Source organism: Molossus molossus, unplaced genomic scaffold (genome assembly GCF_014108415.1).
Source record: "Molossus molossus isolate mMolMol1 unplaced genomic scaffold, mMolMol1.p scaffold_m16_p_16, whole genome shotgun sequence".
Taxonomy (NCBI): Eukaryota; Metazoa; Chordata; class Mammalia; order Chiroptera; family Molossidae; genus Molossus; species Molossus molossus.
In genome coordinates, this window is record NW_023425351.1 from 11,718,296 (window position 1) to 11,741,517 (window position 23,222).

Consider the following 23,222-nt stretch of genomic DNA (forward strand, 5'->3'; position numbering starts at 1 on the left):
CTCTGTTTTTCTACCCAATTCTTTGATTTGTAACTGGCAAATAACAGTGATTATACTCTTAGGCTATGAGTGAGCAATGCTTTCTTCTTAATGTTTAATGCCAGAAGTGCACACATTAAAAGGGTTTCAAAAAGACACTCAGGTACTCAATCTTCATTAGAAACTTTGAAAAACAGTCTGAACTTTTACAAGCTTTAACTTGCCCAAACCCGAATTCTACCAAGGATCCTATAAGTCGCAAGCACTACAGTTCTCTTGCAAACCATATAAGACCATTCATGGTGGTCATGAAGGTTCATTTCTTCCCCCAGCTCAGCAAACAGCTAGGTTAGCAGATTCTTCTCAAAAGAACAAGGCCATCCCGGGATGGTGTGGCTCAGTGGTGTGGCTCAATCTATGCACCAAGAAGTCACCAGTTCAATTCCCAGTCAGGACACATGCCCAGATTATGGGCCAAATTCCCAGTGGGGGGCATGAGGAAGTGGCCAATCAATGTTCACTCTCACTGATGTTTCTATCTCTCTCTCCCTTCCTCTCTCTGTAAAATCAATAAAGAAAAAAAAAAGTTTAAAAAGCATAAGCCACCGCAGAGGATGTCCCTTTCTAATAAGGTATTTCCTCAGCCAGGAAAATCCCACTATCACACTGTTCCCTGTTCCCTGTACCTACATGTAAAGCCCCTCTCCCAGAGACCTTTCCATGGTAATCCCCACCAGGTTAATGAGCTCAGGAGATTGTTTGTGTCTGCTTTATTGAGTTGTCCCCAAATGTGAAATCCAACTTCATAATTACTAGGTGTTTTCCATGCCCTTTTGCTCAACTTCAATTGAGATGCTACATTCTCATTTACACGGCAGAAAAATGAAAATGCTATCAATACTATGTACTTTACTTTTGAATAACAGGAAAACAAAAAGAATAAAAAGAACATAGATGGCCCTCTCCTTTGCCATCAAAACAATACAACCAAGATGGAAACTAAAAAATACAAATAAAAGAAAATAAAAAATATTATACAGAAATAAAATTTATAATTAATCAAGCAAATTACTTAAAACAATTATGCATATAGACACAAAGGATATCTTCCTCAATTTGAGATCCTAATTCTTCCTCGTCAGCTCCAATAGCGATGTAGTCATCTAAACACAGACAAAATAATTATCAAGAATAAATCACTGTAACACATTAAAAAAAAATCATACAGAGTAAATTAAGCTGCATTCCTACTTCTTCAACCTCATTTGCCTTCTACGAAGAATCCTTTTATTTGGGTTTCATTAGAATCTGGTCTCTTTACTACCTATTAGACATCCTCTGGATTCACCTAACGTACACAGTGCTCCTTATCCCTCCGGAGTGGGGAAGTAAGTCATCTAGAAGGTAATTCCCCATTTCAGAACTCCATACAGTCTGGCTGGTTCCAGCAGAGAGTAGAAAAAGTTATAGCAATAACTGTCTTGTGTCTTGTGATTCAGGTTTCAATGCAAAGAAACCATTCATTTCATCTGCCAAGCAGATGAACACACTCAGAAGAGTCCTATGCAAATATTAAAAAGAATAGGAAGCCCTAGCCGGTTTTGCTCAGTGGTTAGAGCATCGGCCTGCGGTCCGGAGAGACCTGGGTTCTGTTCCCACTAAGGGCATGTACCTCAGTTGCAGTTTGTCCCAGGTCCTGGTTGGGTCGAGTGGGTTGCAACCATTCGATGTGTCCCTTTCATGTCCATGTTTCTCTCTCTCTTCCTCGCTCTCACTCTATCTAAACAAAGTATTGAAAAAAATGTCCTCGGGTGACGATAAAAAAAAATAGGAAGAAGTGAAAAGAAAAAACTATATAAAAAGATAGTAAGAGAATCAAAGTAGAAAGGGCAGAGTAAGGAGAAAAATAGGTCCTACTAACTATAGTTCAGAATAATAGAAAAAAAAATGACTTTCTTTAACATTAGTAAATTTTTTTTAACGTATCTTTATTGTTGAATATATATTTCCCGTATCGACTCTCTCCTCTCCATTTCTACCCTGCTCCTGCCTTTCCCCACACTGTTGTCTATATCCGTTGGTTATGCATATATGCATATAAGTTCTCTGGTTAATTTCTTCCCACCTCCCCACCCCCTTCCCTTTGAGGTTTGTCAGTCTAACAACCAATTTTTCCTTCTTACTCCCTTCACCTTTTCCACCCATTTTCCCAACCCCCCTCCCATCTGGCAACCAACAAAATATTCTCTTTATTTGTAGATTCAATTGTCGATAGATATGTATTCATTGCCATTTTGTTCGTTCATATATTTTATCTTTTTCTTCAAGAAGACCCTTCAACATTTCATATAATGGTTTGGTGGTGGTGAACTCCTTTAGCTTTTTCTTGTCTGAGAAAGTCTTTATATGGCCATCGATTCTAAATGACAGCTTTGCAGGATACAGTAATCTTGGTTGTACGTTCTTGCTTTTCATCACTCTGAATATTTCTTGCCACTCCCTTCTGGCCTGCAAAGTTTCTTTTGAGAAATCAGCTGACAGTCTTATGGGGGCTCCCTTGGAGGTAACTAACTGTTTTTCTCTTGCTGCTTTTAAGATTCTTTGTTTTGAACCTTTTGCATTTTGATGATGATGAGTCTTGGTGTGGGCCTCTTGGGGTCCATCTTGTTTGGGACTCTCAGTCCTTCCTGGACTTGTATGTCTGTTTCCTTCAAGAAGTTAGAGAAGTTTTCTGTCATTATTTTTTCAAATAGGTTTTCGATTTCTTGTTCTCTCTCTTCTCCTTCTGGCACCCCCAAGTTGCAAATGTTGGTATGCTTGAAGTTGTCCCAGAGGCTCCTTACACTACCCTCATTTTTTTTTATTCTTTTTTCTTTTTGCTGTTCTGGTTGGGTGTTTTTTGCTTCCTTATATTCCAAATCGATGGTTTACTTCTTGGCTTTACGTACTGTACTATTGAAGCTGTGTAAATTATTCTTTATTTCAGTTAGTGCCTCCTTCATTTCTCACTGTGCATCTTTCATTTCTGACTGGTCCTTTTTTATGCTCTTGAGGCCCTCACTAAGTTCACTGATGATTTCACTAAATTTATTGAGCATCCTTATAAGCAGCTGTTTCAACTCAGCATCTGTTAGGTTGCTTATCTCCATTTCGTTAGTTCTTTTCCTAGGGTTTTGTTCTGTTCTTTCATTTGAAACCTTTTTTTTTTGTCTCCTCATTTTGGCTGTCTCCCTGTGTTTGTTTTTATGTATTACTTAACGACAGTTATGGAGCTAGCTGAGACAAGATGCTGCTTGTTTAAAAGAACTTAGGAAAACCTGAAGCAGGATCCAAGACAAGTCAATCCTATGATAAAGCAACTGGCAATAGCTTGGGTGGGCTTGAAAGTTGGGTGGGGCAGGGCCTCAGGGAATCACCAGGGTGGGGCCAATAGTGTGAGCCAGGTTGCTGGAGTCCCAGGTATGGGAGCCACCTGCCACCCTAGGGAAGGGCTCACCAGAGGAACAAAGGCCTCTGACAGCAAATATGTCCAGGAGAAACTGCTTCTCCAGCCCTTGCTCCAATACCAAACAACTCAGTTCTTCCCCATATGTCTCTGGTGCCTTTCAAACTGCTTCCCCCACGCTGGAGCCTGGAGAGAGCGAGTCCAAGTTAGTCTGTGAATGGGCCCTTTAAGAGGAGCTGCCTGGGGGCTCCAGCAGCCTCAGCCTCCCTGAGTCTCAGCTCCCGCTGGTTTTACAGCCAGAAGTGAGGGGGATTCTCTTCCTGGCACTGGAACCCTGAGCAGGGTGCTTGGTGTGGGACGGGGACCCCTCACTCCTCAGGGAGAACCTTCCCAGCCAAGGTATCCTCCTGATTGTTATCCGTCACACGTGAATGTGGGGTCAGCCAGTCCACGCCTCCGCCCCTCCTACCAGTCTCAGTGTGACTGGTTCTTTAATTCCGTAGTTGTAGGACTTCCGTTCAGCTTGATTTCAGGCAGTTTTGAATGATGGTTGGTCTGTAGTTTCGTTGTAACTATGATGTGGTTGTGGGAGGATGCAATACTGCATTTACCTACACCGCCATCTTGACCAGAAGTCAGTAAATATTCTTGTATATGACATTTTAAAACCAAATGTCATAGTAACATTTAACAATGGCACCAAAATACACTATCATTAACTGTCTGGGGTGGGGGTGGTAAGTCTTTCCAGACTTAATGTGGGAGGAAAAAAGATTCGTGAAAAAAAGTTTAAACTATTATGAATCAGGAAACATCCATATATTAGAAGAAATCCATTTCTTGAAACTATAAAATAATAAGCAGAGGCCTCAGTATGCCTATATCTTTCTGCCTTTAGTAACTCCTACTAACAACTCTTCCCTGAGCTAAGCAGTGGTGGTCAGCTATCAGTGGGATGCCGATGGTAAAACAAAAATATGGAGGTGCACTGGCAGTGGTGATGATCAAAGGCACTGAGCACTGAAATAACATACAGATACTTACCTCCAGTTCGAAGAGCTGCAGCAAGCATCTCCCTACACTTTAACCGTACAGAATCAGAAGTGTTTGGTGCCCGAGGAAAAGATGACACGTAGGTATCTCGAGCATTTGTTTCATCCTTTCTGCTGCTTACACTGCCACTGGAGCTACTAAAATACACACACACACACACACACACACCAAATATATATATATATCAGGGAAAACTCAAAGTAACATCATTACTATCACTCTCTAGAAACAAAATTGTTTGTTTGACCTAAATAAATACGATGGTGACTCTTAACATTAAAAAAAATTACTTGTGGCCCTGGTTGGTTTGGCTCAGTGGTTAGGAGGGTTGGCCCGCAGATCGAAGAGTCCCAGGTTCAGTTCCCGCTCAGGGCACATACCTCAGTTGCAGTTTTTCCCCCGCCCCAGTTGGGGTCGTGTGGGTCAATGTGTCTCTCTCACATCGATGTTTCTCTCTATCTCTTCCTCCCTCTCTCCCTCCCGCTCTCTCTGAAGACACATGCAAAAATGTCCTTGAGTGAGGATAAAAAAAAAAAATTTTATTTGTGTATCCATTAAAAAGTTAAAATTTTAGTAAAGATAATGTTTCATGTCTTTTTTTTTTAAACCCACCAAACATTTGATCTTGATTCTCCCTTTAAAAATTAAACAGTAATGCCCAGCTGGTGTGGCTCAGTGGTTGAGTGATGCACCAAGAAGTTGCCAGTTCAATTTCTGGTCAGGGCACATGCTCAGGTTGTGGACCTGATCTCCAGTAGGGGGCATGCAGGAGGCAGCCAGTTGATGTTCTCTCTCATCGATGTTTCTATCGCTGTCTTTCTCTCCCTTCCTCTCTCCTTAAAATCAATATAAAAAATTTTTTTCTTTAAGGAAAATTAGATCTAAAGCCAAAAAATAAAAATATCTGAAACAGAAATGTGGTACAGGATGAAACTATTTGAATCCCTAATCAGTACCTTCACTGTCAAATCTAGTAGTACTACCCCAGAAATTACATTCAATTAAACTTGAGTACAATGTAAATCATTTCTTATTATGCAGTGTCTTCTAACTCTCTCTTAAATTTCCAAGAAATTTTCTAAGAAACCTCAGAATATTTGGCTAATTCAAAATGATTAGAAAACAGAAGAGTACAGAAATGGGGTCATAAGACCAAGGAGGAGGTGATGGCCAAGTAAAACTACAACTTTAAACATAAATGAGTTCCCATAGAGCAAAAATACCTTTCTTCTCTTGCTTCAGGGCTATTCTGTGATGTAATTGCAGTATCTTTTTTCTTTTCTTCAGGGTCTTTATCAGTTGATGGTCCATCTAAAAATTTATGAAATTCCTAAGTTGTTAGCATTTGTTAAACAAACAAACAAAAACTACTGCATGTCATCAGGCTATTTATCATGAAGTCAAAAAATTTAAGGTGGTACTCAAAATATAAATAAATGTTTCAGGGGTAGTAACAAAGAACATTTTCATAGAAAGTACTTCAGGATTAGTAAAGCCTGCAGCACCTCCTCAAATCTTAAGTAATAAATATAGTAATACAGAGTGCTTAAGCTTTAAGACTTAAGGAGATGAACAATTAAATATTGGGAAATAAAGTATGTAAAACAGATTGAGCCAATGCAATATTTAAGCACCGAAAATAAACAGTCATGTTTAAATCAACCAAACAGCCTTAAAGTTGGGTTCAGAAAAAGTTTGCATAAATTTTTATCCCTACCTAAATAATAAAAGCTACACAAATAATTCAATTCTCCACATTTCCACTGTATATTAGGACCACCTAGGCAACTTTTAAGCATATCTTCATCATGCTGAAGCTCCCATCACAAGCCATTCAACTCAAATCTCTGGCAGTGAAGCATGAGCATCAAAACTTTAAGTTCCTCAGATGAATCTAATAGCTAATCTGGATGAGTAACTGAAAGAGTTTTGTCCAAATCACAATCTTAATACATATCTCGTAATGGTTAGGGTTGCCAAACCTGAAGTATAATTCTAATACCCTATGCTAAGCATGTGCTTTAGTTTTCACATACTAATTTTACTGCCCTGTTATTCTCTATAATGCACCTGGAAAAACCCAAACATAAAGATGCTACGGTACTGTAAAGAAGAAAACACAGATCAATAATGACATTAAAGGATATAATAAGGACTAAGAAATATTTTTAAAGTAATAGGGTAGAAAGCATTTGAAAGGCAATATAGCAATGCAATACTATCTAACAAGATTCCAAAGCTCTCAGAAGAGCAATAAAACTGATCCTACACACTGCTCCGGCAAAGTATACATTAGTACAATCCCTTCAGAAAGCAGAGCAATAAGAAGTATGAACAGCCTTAAAAACAATGCTACTATCTGCCCAGCCGGTGTTGCTCAGTGGTTGAGCATCGACCCATGTACCAAGAAGTCACCAGTTCTATTCTCGGTCAGGGCACATGCCCAGGTGTGGGCCAGATCCCCAGTGGGGGGAATGCAGGAGGCGGCCAATCAATGTTCTCTCTCATCGATGTTTCTATCTCTCTTTTCTTCTTCCTGTCTCTCTAAAATCAATTTAAAATATATATATATATATATATATATATATATATATATATTCATATTCATCCATCCATCCATCCTCGGGGAACTGCTCCAGCTCTGGACTCAGACTTTCTGTGAATAGATTCCAACCTGGCTGCTGGACCATATATCCAACTGTGCATAAAGTGCTTAATCTTTGTGCCTCAATTTCCTCAACATAAAATGGGAATTATAACAGCACCTACCTAGCACACTAGATTGTCGGGAAGATTAAAGGCACTAATAAAGGTCAATGCTTGGCACATCATCAGTATTGAAAACTGTGCTACCTAGTTAAGCAGCAGCAGTAGTAAAACTTCTAGAAATCTAGCAACATTCTAAAAGAAAAGTTTTATTCAGAAAGATATTGATTAAGACATTATTTATAATGAAGTTAAAAATAACAAATCTAACAGGTAAAAAAGTGAATAAACTGTTGTATGGTCACTCAATGAATTGATTATTCTGAAAACAATAAAAATGAGTTATGATAAAAAATACAATTTTTTGCCCTGGTCAGTTTGGCTCAGCAGTTAGAGCCTCGGCCCGCAGATCAAAGAGTCGTGGGTTTGATTCCAGTCAAGGGCACATACCTCAGTTGCGCTTTGGGCCCAGGCTCAGGGCCCTGGCCCTGGTTGGGGTCGGGTCGTATGGGAGGCAACCAATTGATGTCTCTCTCTCTCTCTCTCTCTCTCTCTCTCTCCCCCCCTCCCTCCCACTCTATCTGAAGATAAATGGAAAACTGTCCTCAGGTGAAGACTAAAAAAGACAACATAAACATACATAATATATAATGTGTATATATAGCATAAATAAAATTATAGTTGAAGCAAAATCCATGCACCAGGGAAAAAAATAACAAGAAATGCAACAAGGTATTAACTGCTGCTTATATTCAGAGATAAACTTAGAATAATATTTTTCCTCCTCCAACTCCCCAAATTTTATTTAATGAACTAGTAAATATTTTAACAGAAATTTAAGTTATTTTATGTTTTTTATTGATTTTTTTTTTTTTTTTAAGAAATAGAGGAAGAGATAGAAACATCGATGTGAGAGAGAAACATCGATCAGCTGCCTCCTGCACACCCTCTAGTGGGGATCGAGCCCGCAACTGAGGCATATGCCCTGATGAGAATTAAACTGGGACCTCTCAGTCCATGGGACAATGCTCAGTCCACTGACCCACACCAGCCAGGCATAAATTTAAAAGTTTTTAAAGGAGAACTTGTACTAAAATTAATACCTTCAATTAATATAAAAGAGTGAAACTTTAAGATTAAATGAGCCTAACTATAATGTCTATTCTCTTCTCCCTCACAATGTAAACCATCTTTCTAGAAATATAAATGCATGTATATGGTTCTCAATTAACTTTCTATAACTAATTTTAATTACCTTAGAATATAGAATTTGATTTAAAATTTAAATTAACTATAGTTTTAGTTTGTCTTTAAAGATGACTTTAAAAAATATATTTTTATTTTTAAATAACTTGAAATTTGCAAAAATGTTGTAAGAACAGTACAAAAAACTTTATTCCCCAATTGCTAATGTTTTAGCATACCTGCTTCCTCTTTCATTCATTTATTCATCCCCCTTATATATACAGATGTGTGTGTTGTATGGACCCACACACACCCTGGTGTGTACACATATTTCTTTTGAACCATTTGAAAATAAGTAGCAGACATCATGCTACTTTATTCCCAAATATTTCACTTTATGTTCCCTAAGAATAAAGAAATCCATTTATATAACCACAGTAAATAAGTAAATTTAACAATGATAAAAATTGTTTGTTTATTTACCTACAGACTCTATACAAATTCTACCAATTATTCCAATAATGATCTTTACAGCAATGTCTTTTTCTGGTCCAGAATCCAATAGGGGATCACATACTACATTTAGTTATCTTAAGACTAGACAATTAAATTTTATAGGATTTATGATTTTTAGTTCCTAGTTACCAATTTCTTATAATAGGTTTTTTGTTATTACTATTGTTGCCTTTGGAATTTTAAAAGATTCACTTTTTCTATTTTCTCTTCCATATAAGGTCAATAACTGATTAGAGAAATGACTAATTCCAGAGTTGGCTGGGGCAAGGAAGATGGATGAGACCAATACATTTTGTGGCACCAGCATGTGAGAAGAAAGAAAAAAAAACTGAAAATTGAAGGGGGCTTGCCAAAGGGACAAAGGAGCCAGTTTGCAGAGCTGCACACTGGTCTAATCTGGGACAATGTAAATATCAAAATAAATACAAAACATGAATTATAATCCATTGTATAGGAATGCATGTGTCCACACTAATAATAGATAACTGGGAAATAAAAGGAAGATTCTTTCTTATAGAAGAATAATGATATGTAAATATTAAAGTAATAGAGTTAGAAAATCAGTATTTTGCAACTGTTACTGTAAAAAGTGGTTTGGGGAGAAGGGTTAGAAGGGTAGGGAGGTCTGATGAAGAGCAACAAGTTTCAAGATCTTAAAGTACCTCCCACAGAATGCCTATTAGATACAAGAGGAAAAATAATAAGTGATACAGTGTACACCTTGACTGGGTTATCAAGATTAACATCATCAATGCTTCTGGATCTGAAACCCCAAGAAGGACACAACACACTTATGTAGTATTCTAACTGTGGATGCACAGTCTGATCTAATCATGAGAAATAGGTGATAAAGCCCAAATAAGGAACATGCATTAAAAACAAGGGGTGCAGGATCCTTGCATTCTTCATAATGTCAATGTTATTGTTAAAAAGTCTCAGGAACTATTCCAGATTAGAAAACTAGATATGTGATCCTAGACTTGATCTTGTTCTGAAGGAGGAACAAAAAGCCACAAAGGACATTGCTGGGACAACTGGCAAAAATGGAATATTCCCTCATTAAATTTCCTGTATTATTATTACATAAGAAAATTAACTTCTTGCCAAGGAAACAGACATATAAGTATTAAAGGGTAAAAGCATGACAGATGCAACATAGTCATCAATGGTTCAGAGAAAATCATTTGTGTGTGAGTACAGTCGTCCCTCGCCACTTCACGCTTTGACTTTCAGGGCTTCACCCTATCGTGGTGTTTTCGAATACTAGACTATATTTGAAAAAAACCACGATAGAGTGAAGCTGCGAAAGTACTGTATCGTGGTAGATCTGGAATTGATTAACTGCAATAAATGAGGGCCAACTGTACATACCGAGAGAGAGAAAAAGAGAATATGACAAAACAAATACAGCAAATATTTTTTAAGCATTATAATCTTCCCCTTGGGGGGAAATTGTCTTCTTACTTAAAAAGCCAATCTAGCCCAGCCAGCAGTATGGCTCAGTGGTTGAGTATCAACATGTGCACCAAGAGGTCGCCGGTTCAATTCCCAGTCAGGGCACATGCCCTTGTTGTGGGCCAAATCCCCAGTGGGGAGGCATGCAGGAGGTGGCCAATCGATGCTCTCTCTCATCAATGTTTCTCTCTCTCTTTAAAATCAATAAAGGGAAAAAAAATTTTTTAAGCCAATCTAGTTATAAATATTGAAAGACAAGAAAACTAAATTTGACTAGCTTAAAAAGCAAAAACTTTCAGGTCAAACACCCCACTTATCCTTATTATAAAGGCACTGATTTCAGTACATGTATAGTCATAAAGAAAAATACAATAACCAATATTTGAATAAATCAGATCATAAATATATAAGAGAAGATTAATTATACCTAATAACTTTTTCCAGGATTTGATGGGAGACTTTGCTAAAGATGTAACTTCTTCATCTGTACTCTGCTTGCAAATAGCATTTACTGCCATTCCAATTCTTGTGGACTGCAAGGCAGACAAAAAATTTGTACAAGCAATTTTATTTCAGATAATTTAGTATTTCAATTTCTTCTTTCCCAGATTCTGGTTTCCATTTGAGAGTAGGAAAACATTTCAAATATAACAGTACACTACAGACTTAAGATATGTACATCTTCAGATTAAAAATTGGACTTGAGGTTCTTATCACAGAGATCTGCAATCATATAACTTGCTACTGTAATAAGGCTGGTTAACCAGAAAATAATATATAGAAACAAGAATAAAATATAAAATGTTTGTGTTTATATGTAACACAGGCTGAAATGATCATGACTAATACCTTCCAAGGTATTAGTTTTTGTTTCTATATATTCCTCTACATAGATTACTTCCTAGACCACCTAATGCAACTTATAATGAGGATACCCAAATACTACTATCTACAAAGGTTTAAAAGCATTTTTTCAGCCCGAAACCAGAAAATAATCACAGGTATTAAAATGGACTTCATAGAATATAGATAATTTAACATGTCATTATTGTGCCCAGGATTATGCTGGGAGCATTCATATTCATTAATCTTCCCGACCACCCTTCAAGGTTAAGCTCATTATCCCTATTTTTAAGATGAAGGGATTGGAAGCACCAATAAATAACTTGGACAGTGTTACACCATTAATAATCAGCAAAGATGAGCTTTTAATACAGGTCTGTCCACCATCCCCTGCAAAGTCTATGACATTTCCAGCACATCAATGGTTTTCAAACTGTACTCAAAGAGCACAATGTTGACAGGCCTACTGTGGACGATCAATTAAAAATGGTAAATTATTTAGTAAGTTCAGGTTTTTAGTAGACAGTCTTTCAAAACATATGGTCTATGGAAGAAAAGAATAACAAAAAGAATTCTCAGTGGTGAAAAAAAGAAACCTCTCCTATACACTTTAAGGCAGAGAAATAAATGGGTACTTGGGGCTTCCTTCTAAATTATTTAATTCACTCAACAAAAAGATTTAGGGCGAAAGTTTCGTTCGAGAATTTAGAATATGTATTTAGAGGGTCCTATGTTATTATATCTCTTGGAAAACCAAACATAGCAAATAAAATTTCTGTTAACAAAAAGATAATAGGGGCTCCCAATATCGAAAGCCCTAAAATGATTTAGGATTAATGTTTTGAAGGGTGGTTTTTGTTTAATCTACAGAAAGTGTGGTTTATTACTTTTCAAAATTAAGATGCTCTCAGAACTTTTTTTAGTGAAAATACTTTTAGAACTTTAGAATGTTTTATAACTTTTCTAAAACACTATTTTTAAATTTTTTGTTAACTGATGAAGTAGGCACTTCCATATAGAAAACTTTCCAGAGGCAAGTGCCTGGGCTGGATGGCACAACTCACTACTGTATGAACCCAAAACTGTCCCACTGGATGCAGCAGCAAACTGCTTAGAAGAAGGGCTGGAACTTGCAGCTGGTGCACTGAGTCTAAGATCCCCACCTGTTCCTCATGGGAGTGGATTTCTTGCAATATCTCGAGAAAAAGAATTACCTGAGACTTGCACAGGAGAATAAGTTTTATTTGTGTGGAATTAAATCCTTGAGTTTCAAAAATCCAATTTCCCTCAGTCCCACCAAGAAAATAGTGTAGCTGTGGCTTCAATATGGCTAGACTGAGTCAGTGTCCAGAGCCTCCACTCAATGTTAGGGCATCGTCCAACCCAACATAAGGCTAGCTTAATTTGTGTTCCCAGCTGCAGTCCATTAGTCCATTGCGTGTGGGGTCCACATGGCCGTGGGCCACTAGATCAAATGCAAGACAGCCAAGAGCCACCAGAGCAACGAGGGAATTCCTTTGTTTACAGGATTATGTATGCCCAAATTTTCACGGGCTTTTGTGGTCCCACCTATTCTCAAGTCAACGATCTCTGTGCCCAGGTTTGACTAACAACAAGCACCTTCCCAATGTCACCCCAACTCACTGTGCACGTGTCTATCTTCCCTTTTTAGACCCTTTCCCCCAGTGATCTGCAGGAAATAGGCTAGGGGTTCCCTGGGGAATGGGAAATTGCAGCTTCCTGGTGAAGCTGCCCAAATGACATATCAATAATGTCTGGCCTTCCCTTTGCTCCTTTCCTATTATTAATAACTAGCTAATTAGAACGGTATCACAATGACCATAGTGCTCCTTCTTCTTCAGCACCCATTCATGGCTCTTCCTCATACATGGCCCCTCCCCCCAAACAATACACACACACACACTGCCTAGAAGAAAATCTACTTTTTAAATGAGTAGAAGAAGAAACTGGACTTACTAATATTGTCCTAAAACTTGGGATTGAGAAGGATTAGCAAAGAAAATTGAATTTTAGGAAGTGGTCAGAGGTGAACTAAGGTATAAGAATATGAACAAACTATGTGCTATAAGTTGATTGTTCTTTTAATTATCACAGGATGTTTTGATCACTGCAGAGTCAATGATTTCCTGCTTAGAACCTAAGAAAACCCACATGGATAATACAGGCAGCATCTGTAATAAACATGCTTATTTAAAGAAGAGATTGTCCAGTCAAGCATAGTAAGAAAGAGGCTGCTGAGGCAGGTGAAAAACCAAGATTTGAGGTAGGTGTTTTTTCCTCCTTTAAGAGGTATATTGGGAAGACTAGAAGAAAGTAGACAGAGGAAATGATTATAAAGCTATTTTACTTGGATAGCCATGTCTAGATTTGCCTAAGAATTCCCTAGACTGGATTTTTTCTAAAAAATAGTAGACTATGATTTACAGGATGTAATAAGTGGGCTATAAAGAAGTATTTTGTTCAAGTAACATTAGGAATTGAGTTAAAAAGGCTTCTTGAGCCCTGGCCAGTTTGGTTCAGCAGTTAGAGCGTTGGCCCACAGACCAGAGAGACCGAGGTCCGGTTCCTGCTAAGGGCACGTACCTCAGTTGCAGTTTGTCCCCAGCCCCAATTGGGGTCATGTGGGTGGCAACCAATTGATGTGTCTCTCTCACACTGATGTTTCTCTCTCTCTTCCTCCCTTTCTCCCTCCCACTCTATCTGAAGATGAATGCAAAAAAGTCCTTGGGTGAGGATAAAAAAAAAAAAAGGCTTCTTGACTACAAAACTAATAAAAGTTTTAGGTACAAACTATACATCATGAAATTGTAGATGGAGAAAATGTGTACCTTTGCCATTGATGGCCATTTGATTTCTATAGAACACCACTGCCAGACAGACAGAAAGATGGAGAATGCATTAAGCAGACTTAAGAGTGTCAGCTGCACACTGGTGGTAAAGCAGAAAGAAATGAGTAGTGAGATCAAGAGATGCTGTCAACATAATAGGGAATAAATAGGTCGCTGTGCACTAAGATAAAAAAAAAAAAAACCTTTATAATCACTCATGAGTTTTTGCCAAAATAACCTGAAGATAGTCATTAAACCTTAAGGTAAAAAAACACAGCTACTATAAAATATTGTTGAAAACAGTGAAAGAAGCAGAAAGGTATCTCATATTAACAGACTGGGAGACTTGAATGTTAAAATTTCAATACTAATCAAAGCGAACATATTATTCAAAGCAATCCCTATCAGAATACAAGCTTTCTTTGAACAGAAATTGAGAAGTTTATCTTAAAGTTCAGATGGAAATACAGGAGTCCCAAAAAAGCCAAAACAATCTTGAAAAAGAACAGACAGGACTTCGGTGGGTGGTGAGATGGGTGCGGCCAGCAGGAATTCCTAGCCCTGGGGGCAGGTAGGGCCAATGTCTGAGCAGGGATGAAGGTGCAAAAACTGAAGTGGGGGTGGGGCACCATGTATAGACCTTAAAGCACTGGTAGTCTTCTGAAACACTTTGACATTTCTGAAGGGCTTTGTATTGCACTCTGAAGTGCCTTGTAGTCCCAAAAGGAAACTGACAACTCCAAAGTAGCACTGTCCCAACTCATCATTGTGGAAGCACGTTGTGGGCTTGGAAACCAAAATGAAGCCTTGAGTAAAGCTTACGGTGCTTTGGAATCCCTCAAACCTAGAGAACTGTGACAGGCAGTGGAGAAAGAAGGGTTAAGGTGCCCACAGCATGGGAGCAGCAAGTAACACTGGAGCAGCATTTCAGAACGGTGTTCTCACAAGTGCAGCTGCCTCTGTGAGCCCAGTGATGTACCCTTCTAGACGGCCAGCTTATAGCTCTGCATGGTATTTTGAGGGGTGCCAGCGGCCACAAGTGCCTGAAAGCCCATATGGAGGATGATGTGGTCTGCACACAGAAGTTGTCCTGGGACTCATCCTGCAGCAGAAATTTCTCCTCCTCCTCCCATTCTGACTCAGGTGTGGACTGGGGCTGCCTGAATCAGAGCACATGGGGATTCTTTTCTTCAGGGCGATCCCCTCTGCACACTGCCAAATCCTCTCTAGAATAAATGGCTTCTCTAGAAGAGGAAACCAGTAACCTTAAGATTAATCCCAATGATAGTTCTCATAATTTCACAAACTCTGAGTTTGCAGCTAAAGCTGTGGGTCAAAATGATACAACTGAGGAATCAAACGAGGTTCAGAAAAGGAAGAAGGATAGGCTCCACAATGATCTACCTGGTGGCTATGCAGGGCATTCTGGGCAAGTTGATGCCAAAAAGGAAGGGAGAGACTGCCACTAGGGCAAAACTGAACACAGAAGAGCATACCAATCGCAGAAAGGACCAGCCAGGAATGTCACTGTGTCTGCTCCTCAGAAAGAGAAAGGGTCAGACCCAGAGGTCAGAGTAGACGATGAAAAGGCTGTGCGGGAGATGAGTAGCTCTGTGAAAGGAGACTGGTGATAGACCCTCAGGAGAAACCTTGGCAAGGGTAACCAAAGAACAGTTACAAGCACTCCCCACCCCCAGAGTTTTTGGATGAATGATGCTGACTCTCATTTAGAAAGCCAAAAGCCTAAAGGGAATCAGGAAGTGACTGGGACAATGTGGATGAGGTTTCCACAGTCAGACTCTCAGGAGGAGCCCATCTCACTGAAACTCTTAGCAGTATCCAGTCCTCCTGTCTTCCCCATTATGTCATGTACCCAGCTCATTTATACAGTAGTCCTTGGTATGACTATGCCAGCTATTGGATCAGGAGTTCCAATCCTCTAACTACCCCTCCTTCTACGAGGAGCAGCAGCAAAAATACACTGCAAGCTGGGAGGAGCAGCCAGGGCCTCCTGAGTGATTATCCCCCCAACTCTACAGTGAACTCCAAACACAAACACCTCCAGAGATATGGAGAAAGGCAGATCCCAGAATTATTGCTCATTTCATTTCTCCAGCTTAGAAAAAAAAGAAGAACATTCCAGGAGGAGACAACCAACCAGTTATTGTGAAGGACACACATCTAGCTCCTGCCAAGGAGCCACTTGGAGTCAAGCTTAGAGGACTGCACTGACAGCCACTGTCACTTGTGCTGGTGGTATACCAAGTTCTTTCAAAGGAACCTTTTAGCACGATCAGAAATTTATAGTAGTTCCTTCCCTAAGGAATTTCAGGGCTATATCACTGAATTCTGTGATCCCAGGATACTGAAAGATTGCCTATGGGAGGAGCTGTTGAAAGAGAGCAGGGTGAAATTTACTTGACACCCTCATTTTGCATGTTACTACAGTGAGATTCAAGAAGGAAATCTTCTGTCCTAGCCAGTGTTGTACAGTGTTAGCTTGCAGACCACAGGGTTGCACATTTGATTCCCAGTCAAGGGCATGCACCTGGGTTGCAGGTTCAATTCCCCAGCCCTTGTCAGGGTATGTGCGGGATGCAACCAATTGATACGTCTCTCTCACATCTGTATTCCTCTCTCTCTCTCCCCCATCCCCTCTCCCTCCTTCTCTTCCACTCTCTAAAAATCAATGGAATAAATATCCTCAGGTGAAGATTTAAAAAAAGAGAAAGAAATCTTCTGTAAGCCTTAAGGCACCCAAAGACTGGCATTTGAGGAAACAGGCTTGGATTAATCTTATAAGTGCATCAAGCCTGTCCCAGAACTGCACAAGATATATGAGAGACAGCTGCAGCTGGCCATGTCTCTAAAGAAGCCCTTGGTGATCCACTGCTGAGAAGCTGATGATCTACTGAGCATCATAAAAAATACTTGTGCCCTCAGACTACAAGAACCATAGACAGCCACCTGATCGTCCAGCCTGTTGAAGCACTTTCCCAACATGTCCGTGGTCATCACAGCAGTCCTGCCTTATTCCTCCACCGAGAACCCCAAAACTGAGATAGATCCCACTGGAGAGAATCACTGTGGAAACTGATGCCCTTACTTCTTGCCCTGACAGGTTCCTAAAAGCCTTTGCCAGTATGTCCACATGGACCTGGGTTTGCATACAGTCCAAGAGGTTTCCAAAGTCAAAGATCAGCCACTTTCCTGCACCTTGGCTAACCTGCATGAGAATACCAAACACCTCCCATAAAAGAATGACCAGTGGCCTGACAGAACACAGGCTAGGTTTCTACTAAGCCTGGGTCCCAGGACAAGTGCATGTTTGGAGAGCCTATTGAAATGGAGAAAACAAGGACAGGAAACAGGATGTTTTCCTTGAAACCTCATCATAAGGTTCTTGCTTCTGGCTGGTGGGTGGGTAGAGTGGAATTCAGTGGAGTGAGGTGAGTGGAGGTAGTTTGCGTCCTGGCAACATTGCTCCAGGACAATCAAGGAAGAAGAAAGGGGCTGGTAGAAGGTGCAACAAGTTTGTCAATACAAATACTTGTTCTCTACGGGCTGTTTTTGAACAGTCTCTGAATTAAGTCACCCTCCTACTTGTCTTTAAAAAAAAAAAAAAAAAGAATGAAGTTGAAAGAATCACAGTTCTCAATTTCAAAACTTACTACAAAGCTCAAGTAATAAAGATATGTGGTCTTTCAGAACTGATTTTTCAACAAGGATCAAGACAAATCATTAAAAGATGAAACAATTAGAAACCCATATGTAAAAGAATAAAGTTGGGACTCTTCTTTACACCACATTTAAAAATGAACTCTAAATGAATCACAGACCTGGGTGTAAGACCTAAAACTCTAAGACTCTTAGAAAACATAGGAATGAATTCATAACTTTGATTTAGGAAATTGTTTCTTAGATATGACACTTAAAACATAAGCAAAAATGACAAAACAGATAAATGAGACTATAAAATTTTAGGGGAGATTCCAAAATGGCAGCAGAGTGAATAGAAGCTACACAGATCATCTCTCAGGACCAAACTGGAATTACAAACTAAGATAAAGACAAATCATCAGGAAAAACCAACAGAAAAGCAGCTGGAAAGGACCCATATAACCAGGGATGAAAAAAAAAGAATGAATCAAGCCTGGTAGGTCTGTGGAGGCGCAAGAGGGTGGGCTGGGAACACACGGACAGCAACTACTTTAGCGGTGAGCAGCTCCTTCGAGGTTAAAATCAAAAGCCGGCTCCACGGTGCAGAGAATCAGGACAGAGCACTAAATTAGCTACAGCCCCTCACACTGGGCTCTGGCAGAAGGAGGGTGAACTGCACTGGAACTCTGTCAGGAAAATCAGGATTTGGAGGGTGCTTGAGGAGAAATGAACCTTTCCTGGACTTTGCAAATATACCCAGGAATGTAAGACTTGACAGTGGTGTTTAACATGGGTCCTCCCACACTAATACAAACCCAGTAGAGGAAGCAACAAACAGGAGAACACCAACACCCAGAGAAAAATTTGGCAGGCTCCAAAACCAACTGAGATAGCCAAAATGGTGAAACAAAGAAACAAATCCCAAATGAAAGAACAAGAGAACTCTACTGAAGATAAGAAAAATGAAATGCAGTTAAACAAGTTATCAGAGGTAGAGTTCAAAGCTTCTTAAGGAAGCTCAACAGCATGATTAAGAACATCAACACCATGAGTAAAGATACAGAAACACTGAAAATCAACAAACTGGATATGAAAAACCACAAAGAAGAAATGAAGAATTATATAGCAGAAATAAAGAACACATTGTAAGGAATAAACAGCAAAGCAGAGGAAGCTGAGGACCAGATCAGTGAATTAGAAGACAGGGTAGAAAAAAAATCAACCAATCAAAACACCATAAGGAAAAAACAATTTAAAAAAACAGGAAGACAGCTTAAGTGAACTGTTGGACAAAAAAAAAAAAAAAAAAGGCTAAAGAACTATATTAGCACCAAACCAGCACTGCAACAAATGTTAAGAGGACTGCTGTAATTAGAAGAAATAGGGAAAAAAAATAAACCACAATAAACCAAAATGGCAATAAATAAGTACATATCAAAAATCACCTTAAATATAAATGGCTTGAACACCCCAATCAAAAGTCACAGAGTAGCTGACTGGAAAAAAAAGACTGACTAATATACATGTTATTTAGGAGACTCACCTCACAACAAAAGACACACATAGGTTGAAAGTGAAGGGATGGAAAAAAATCTTCCAAGCAAATGGAAAAGAAAAAAAACCTGGGGTAGCAATACTTATATCTGATAAAATAAATTTCAAAATGAAGGCCATATTTAGAGACAAAGAAGGCCACTACATAATATTGAAATGATCTATCCAACATAAAGTATAACCTTGGTAAACATATATGCACCCAATATAGGAGCACTAACATATATTTAAAATCTTCTGGAGGACTTCAAAGGAGAAATCGATAGCAATACAATCATAGCAGGGGACTTCAACACCCCGCTGACATCACTGGATAGATCCTCTAGACAAAAAATTAACGAGAACACAGAGCCTCTAAATGATACACAAGATCAAATGGATTTAATGGATATCTACAGAGAATTACAACCCCAAACTACAGAATTCATATTCTTCTCAAGTGCACAAGGGACTTTCTCAAAGACAAAAGATGTTAGGACACAAACTAAGTCTCTACAAGTTCAAGAAGACTGAAATCATATCAAGCATCTTCTCAGAGACAATGGCATAAACTAGAAATCAACTGCAACAAGAACATGCAAAGACATTTGAACACATGGAGGCTAAATGGTATGTTATTAAATAACAAATGGGTTACCAGGGAGATCAAGGGAGAAATTGAAAACTACCTGGATTCCAATGAAAATGAACACACAACAAGACAAAATCTATGGGATACAGTGAAAGCAGTTTTGAGAAAAAAGTACACAGCACTACAGGCCTATCTCAAGAAACAAGAAATATTTCTAATTGACTATCTAACCTTACAACGTAAAGAACTAGAAAGCAAACAAAAAGAAAACGACAGAGCAAGTAGGAAAAAAATAGTAAAGATCCGAGCAGAAATAAAAGACATAGAGACCAAAAAAGCAATTCAAAAGATAAATAAAACAAAGATCTGGTTCTTCAAAACTATAAACAAGATTGATGAACCTTTAGCTAGACTCACCGAGAAACAAAGAGAACCCAAATACACAAAATCAGAAATGAAAGAGGAGAAGTAACAACTGACACTATTGAAATACTAAGCATCGTTAACAATTATTATGAACAATTATACAGCAACAAATTGGACAATCTGAGCAAAATGAACAAATTTCTAGAAATACAGTCTCCCAAAACTGAACCAGGAAGAGATAGAAAACTTGAACAGACCAATAACAAATAAGGAAATTGAAGATATAATTAAGACTCTCCCAGCAAACAAAAGCCCAGACCCGACGGCTTCATGGGGAGTTTTACCAAACATTAAAGAAGAACTAATACCCATTCTCCTCAAACTATTCCAAAAACCTGTAAGGAAGACTTCCAAACTCATTTTAGGAGGCCAGCATAGTTCTACTTCCAAAACCAGACAAAGACACTACAAAGAAAGAAAACTACAGGCCAATATCCCTGATGAATATAGATGCCAAAATCCTGAACAAAATACTAGCAAATCGGATCCAGCAATACATCAAAAAAATTATTCACCATGACCAAGTGGGATTCATGCAAGGGATGCAAGGCTGGTACAATATTCGCAAATCAATAAATGTGATATACCACATAAACAAAATGAAAGATAAAACCATATGATCATATCAATAGACGCTGAAAAAGCATTCGACAAAATCCCACACCTATTTCTGATAAAAATCCTCAGCAATCTGAGAATAGAAGGATCATATCTTGACATAATATAGGCCATCTATGAAAAACCTACAGCCAACATCATACTCAAGAGGTTAAAACTAAAAGCATTTCCCTTAAGAACAGGAACAAGACAAGGATGCCCAGTTTCACCAATCTTATTTAACATAGTACTGGAAGTCTTAGCCACAGCAATCAGACAGGAAGAAAAAATAAAAGGGATCCAAATTGGAAAGGAGGAAGTGAAACTGTCATTCGCAGATGACATAATATTGTACACAGAAAACTCGAAATACGCCATCAAAAATCTGCTCGATTTAATAAACAAATTTGGTAAGGTAGCAGGATACAAAATTAATGTCAAGAAACCAATGGCATTCTTATACACCAACAATGAACTCACAGAAAGAGAACTAAAAAAACAATCCCATTTACCATTGTGGCAAAAAAAAGGTAAGATATCTAGGAATAAACTTAACCAAAGAAGTAAAGGACCTATTTAAAGAAAACTACAGGATATTGAAAAAAGAAATAGAGGAAGATATACAAAAGTGGAAACATGTGCCTTGTTCATGACTGGAAGAATTAACATCATTAAAATGTCCATACTATCCAAAGCAATTTATATATTCAATCCCCATTAAAATACCAATGACATATTTCACAGAACTAGAACAAATACTTCAAAAGTTCATATGGAACCAAAAAAAGACCCTGAATAGCCACAGCACTCTTGAAAAAGAAGAACAAATTAGGTGGTGGAATCACAATACCAGATATTAGGTTATACTACAAAGCTACTGTAATCAAAACAGCCTGGTACTGGCACAAGAACAGGCAGATAGATCAATGGAACAGAATAGAGAACCCAGAAATTGACCCAAGACATTTTGCTCAATTAATATTTGCAAAGGTGACAAGAGCATACAATGGAGTAAAGACAGCTTCTTTAAAACATGGTGTTGGGAAAACTGAATAGCTACATGCAAAAACATGAAACTAGACCATCAACTTACACCATACACAAGAATAAACTCAAAATGGATAAAAGACTTAAATGTGACTCCTGAATCCATAAAAATCCTAAAAGAAAGTGTAGGCAACAAAATTTCAGACATCACAAACAGCAGAATTTTCACTGATACATAACCTAAGGCAACAAAAACAAAGGAAAAAATGAACACATGGGACTACGTCAAACTCAAAAGCTTCTACACAGCAAAAGAAACAACCATCAAAATGGAAAGGGAACCCACTCTATGGGAGAGCATAATTGCCCATGATACATCAGATAAGAGGTTCATTTCCAAAATATATAGAGTGCACATACAACTTAACAAAAGGAAGACAAAGAACCCAATGAAAAAATGGGCAGAGGATCTGAATAGACACCTCTCCAAATAGGACATACTAATGGCCAAGAGACATATGAAGAAATGCTCAATGTCACTAACCATCAGAGAGATGCAAATTAAAACAACTATGAGGTATCACCTCACACCTTCCAGAATGGTTGCCATCAACAAAATCAGCAAACAACAAGTGCTGACGAAAAGTGGAGAAAAGGGGACTCTAGTACACTGCTTATGGGAATGCATACTGGTGCAGCCACTATGGAAAACAGTATGGAGTTTCCTCAAAAAATTAAAAATTGAACTGCCATTTGACCCAGTGATCCCACTTCTAGGAATATACCCTAAGAAGCCTGAAACAACAATCAGAAAGAATATATGTACCCCTATGTTCGTAGCAGCACTATTTACAATAGCTAAGATCTGGAAACAGCCCAAGTGCCCATCAATAGACAAATGGATAAAAAAACTGTGGTACATATACACAATGGAATACTATGCAGCTGTAAGAAAGAAAGATCTCTTATCCCTTGAAACGACATGGAAGGACCTTGAGAGTATTATGCTAAGCGAAATAAGCCAACCAGAGAAAGACAAATATCACACAATCTCACTTATTTGTGGAATATAATGAACAAGGTGGGCTGATAAACAAAATAGACCCAGAGACATAGAAAGGAATATGGTTCAGACCGACAAACCTCAGAGTAAAAGGGCGGGGGCGATAGATGAGATGAACCAAAGAACTTATATGCATGTATGCATAAACAATGCACATAGACAACAATGCTAGGGGGTTGGTGGGCGGGATGGAAAGAGGGTGTCTGGGGGGGGGAGAAGAAACATCTATAACAAAAATAAAGTAATAAAAATTTGAAAGAAAAAACAATTTTTTAACTTTTGTGCTTCAAAGAACACCACTAAAAAAGTAAAGATAACCCAGTGAATAAGAGA

The 23,222-nt window shown here is 38.6% G+C and overlaps 1 protein-coding gene across 1 annotated transcript in view; it reads right to left on the reverse strand.

The window, feature by feature from the left end:
• The window catches only part of TCEA1 (transcription elongation factor A1), a 60,897-nt gene that overhangs the window by 19,815 nt on the left and 17,860 nt on the right, over positions 1 to 23,222 (reverse strand). Inside the window, 4 exon segments of the mRNA XM_036264241.1 lie at positions 1,086 to 1,142; positions 4,469 to 4,614; positions 5,701 to 5,788; positions 10,767 to 10,872. Coding sequence (XP_036120134.1) covers positions 1,086 to 1,142; positions 4,469 to 4,614; positions 5,701 to 5,788; positions 10,767 to 10,872 — 397 coding nt within the window.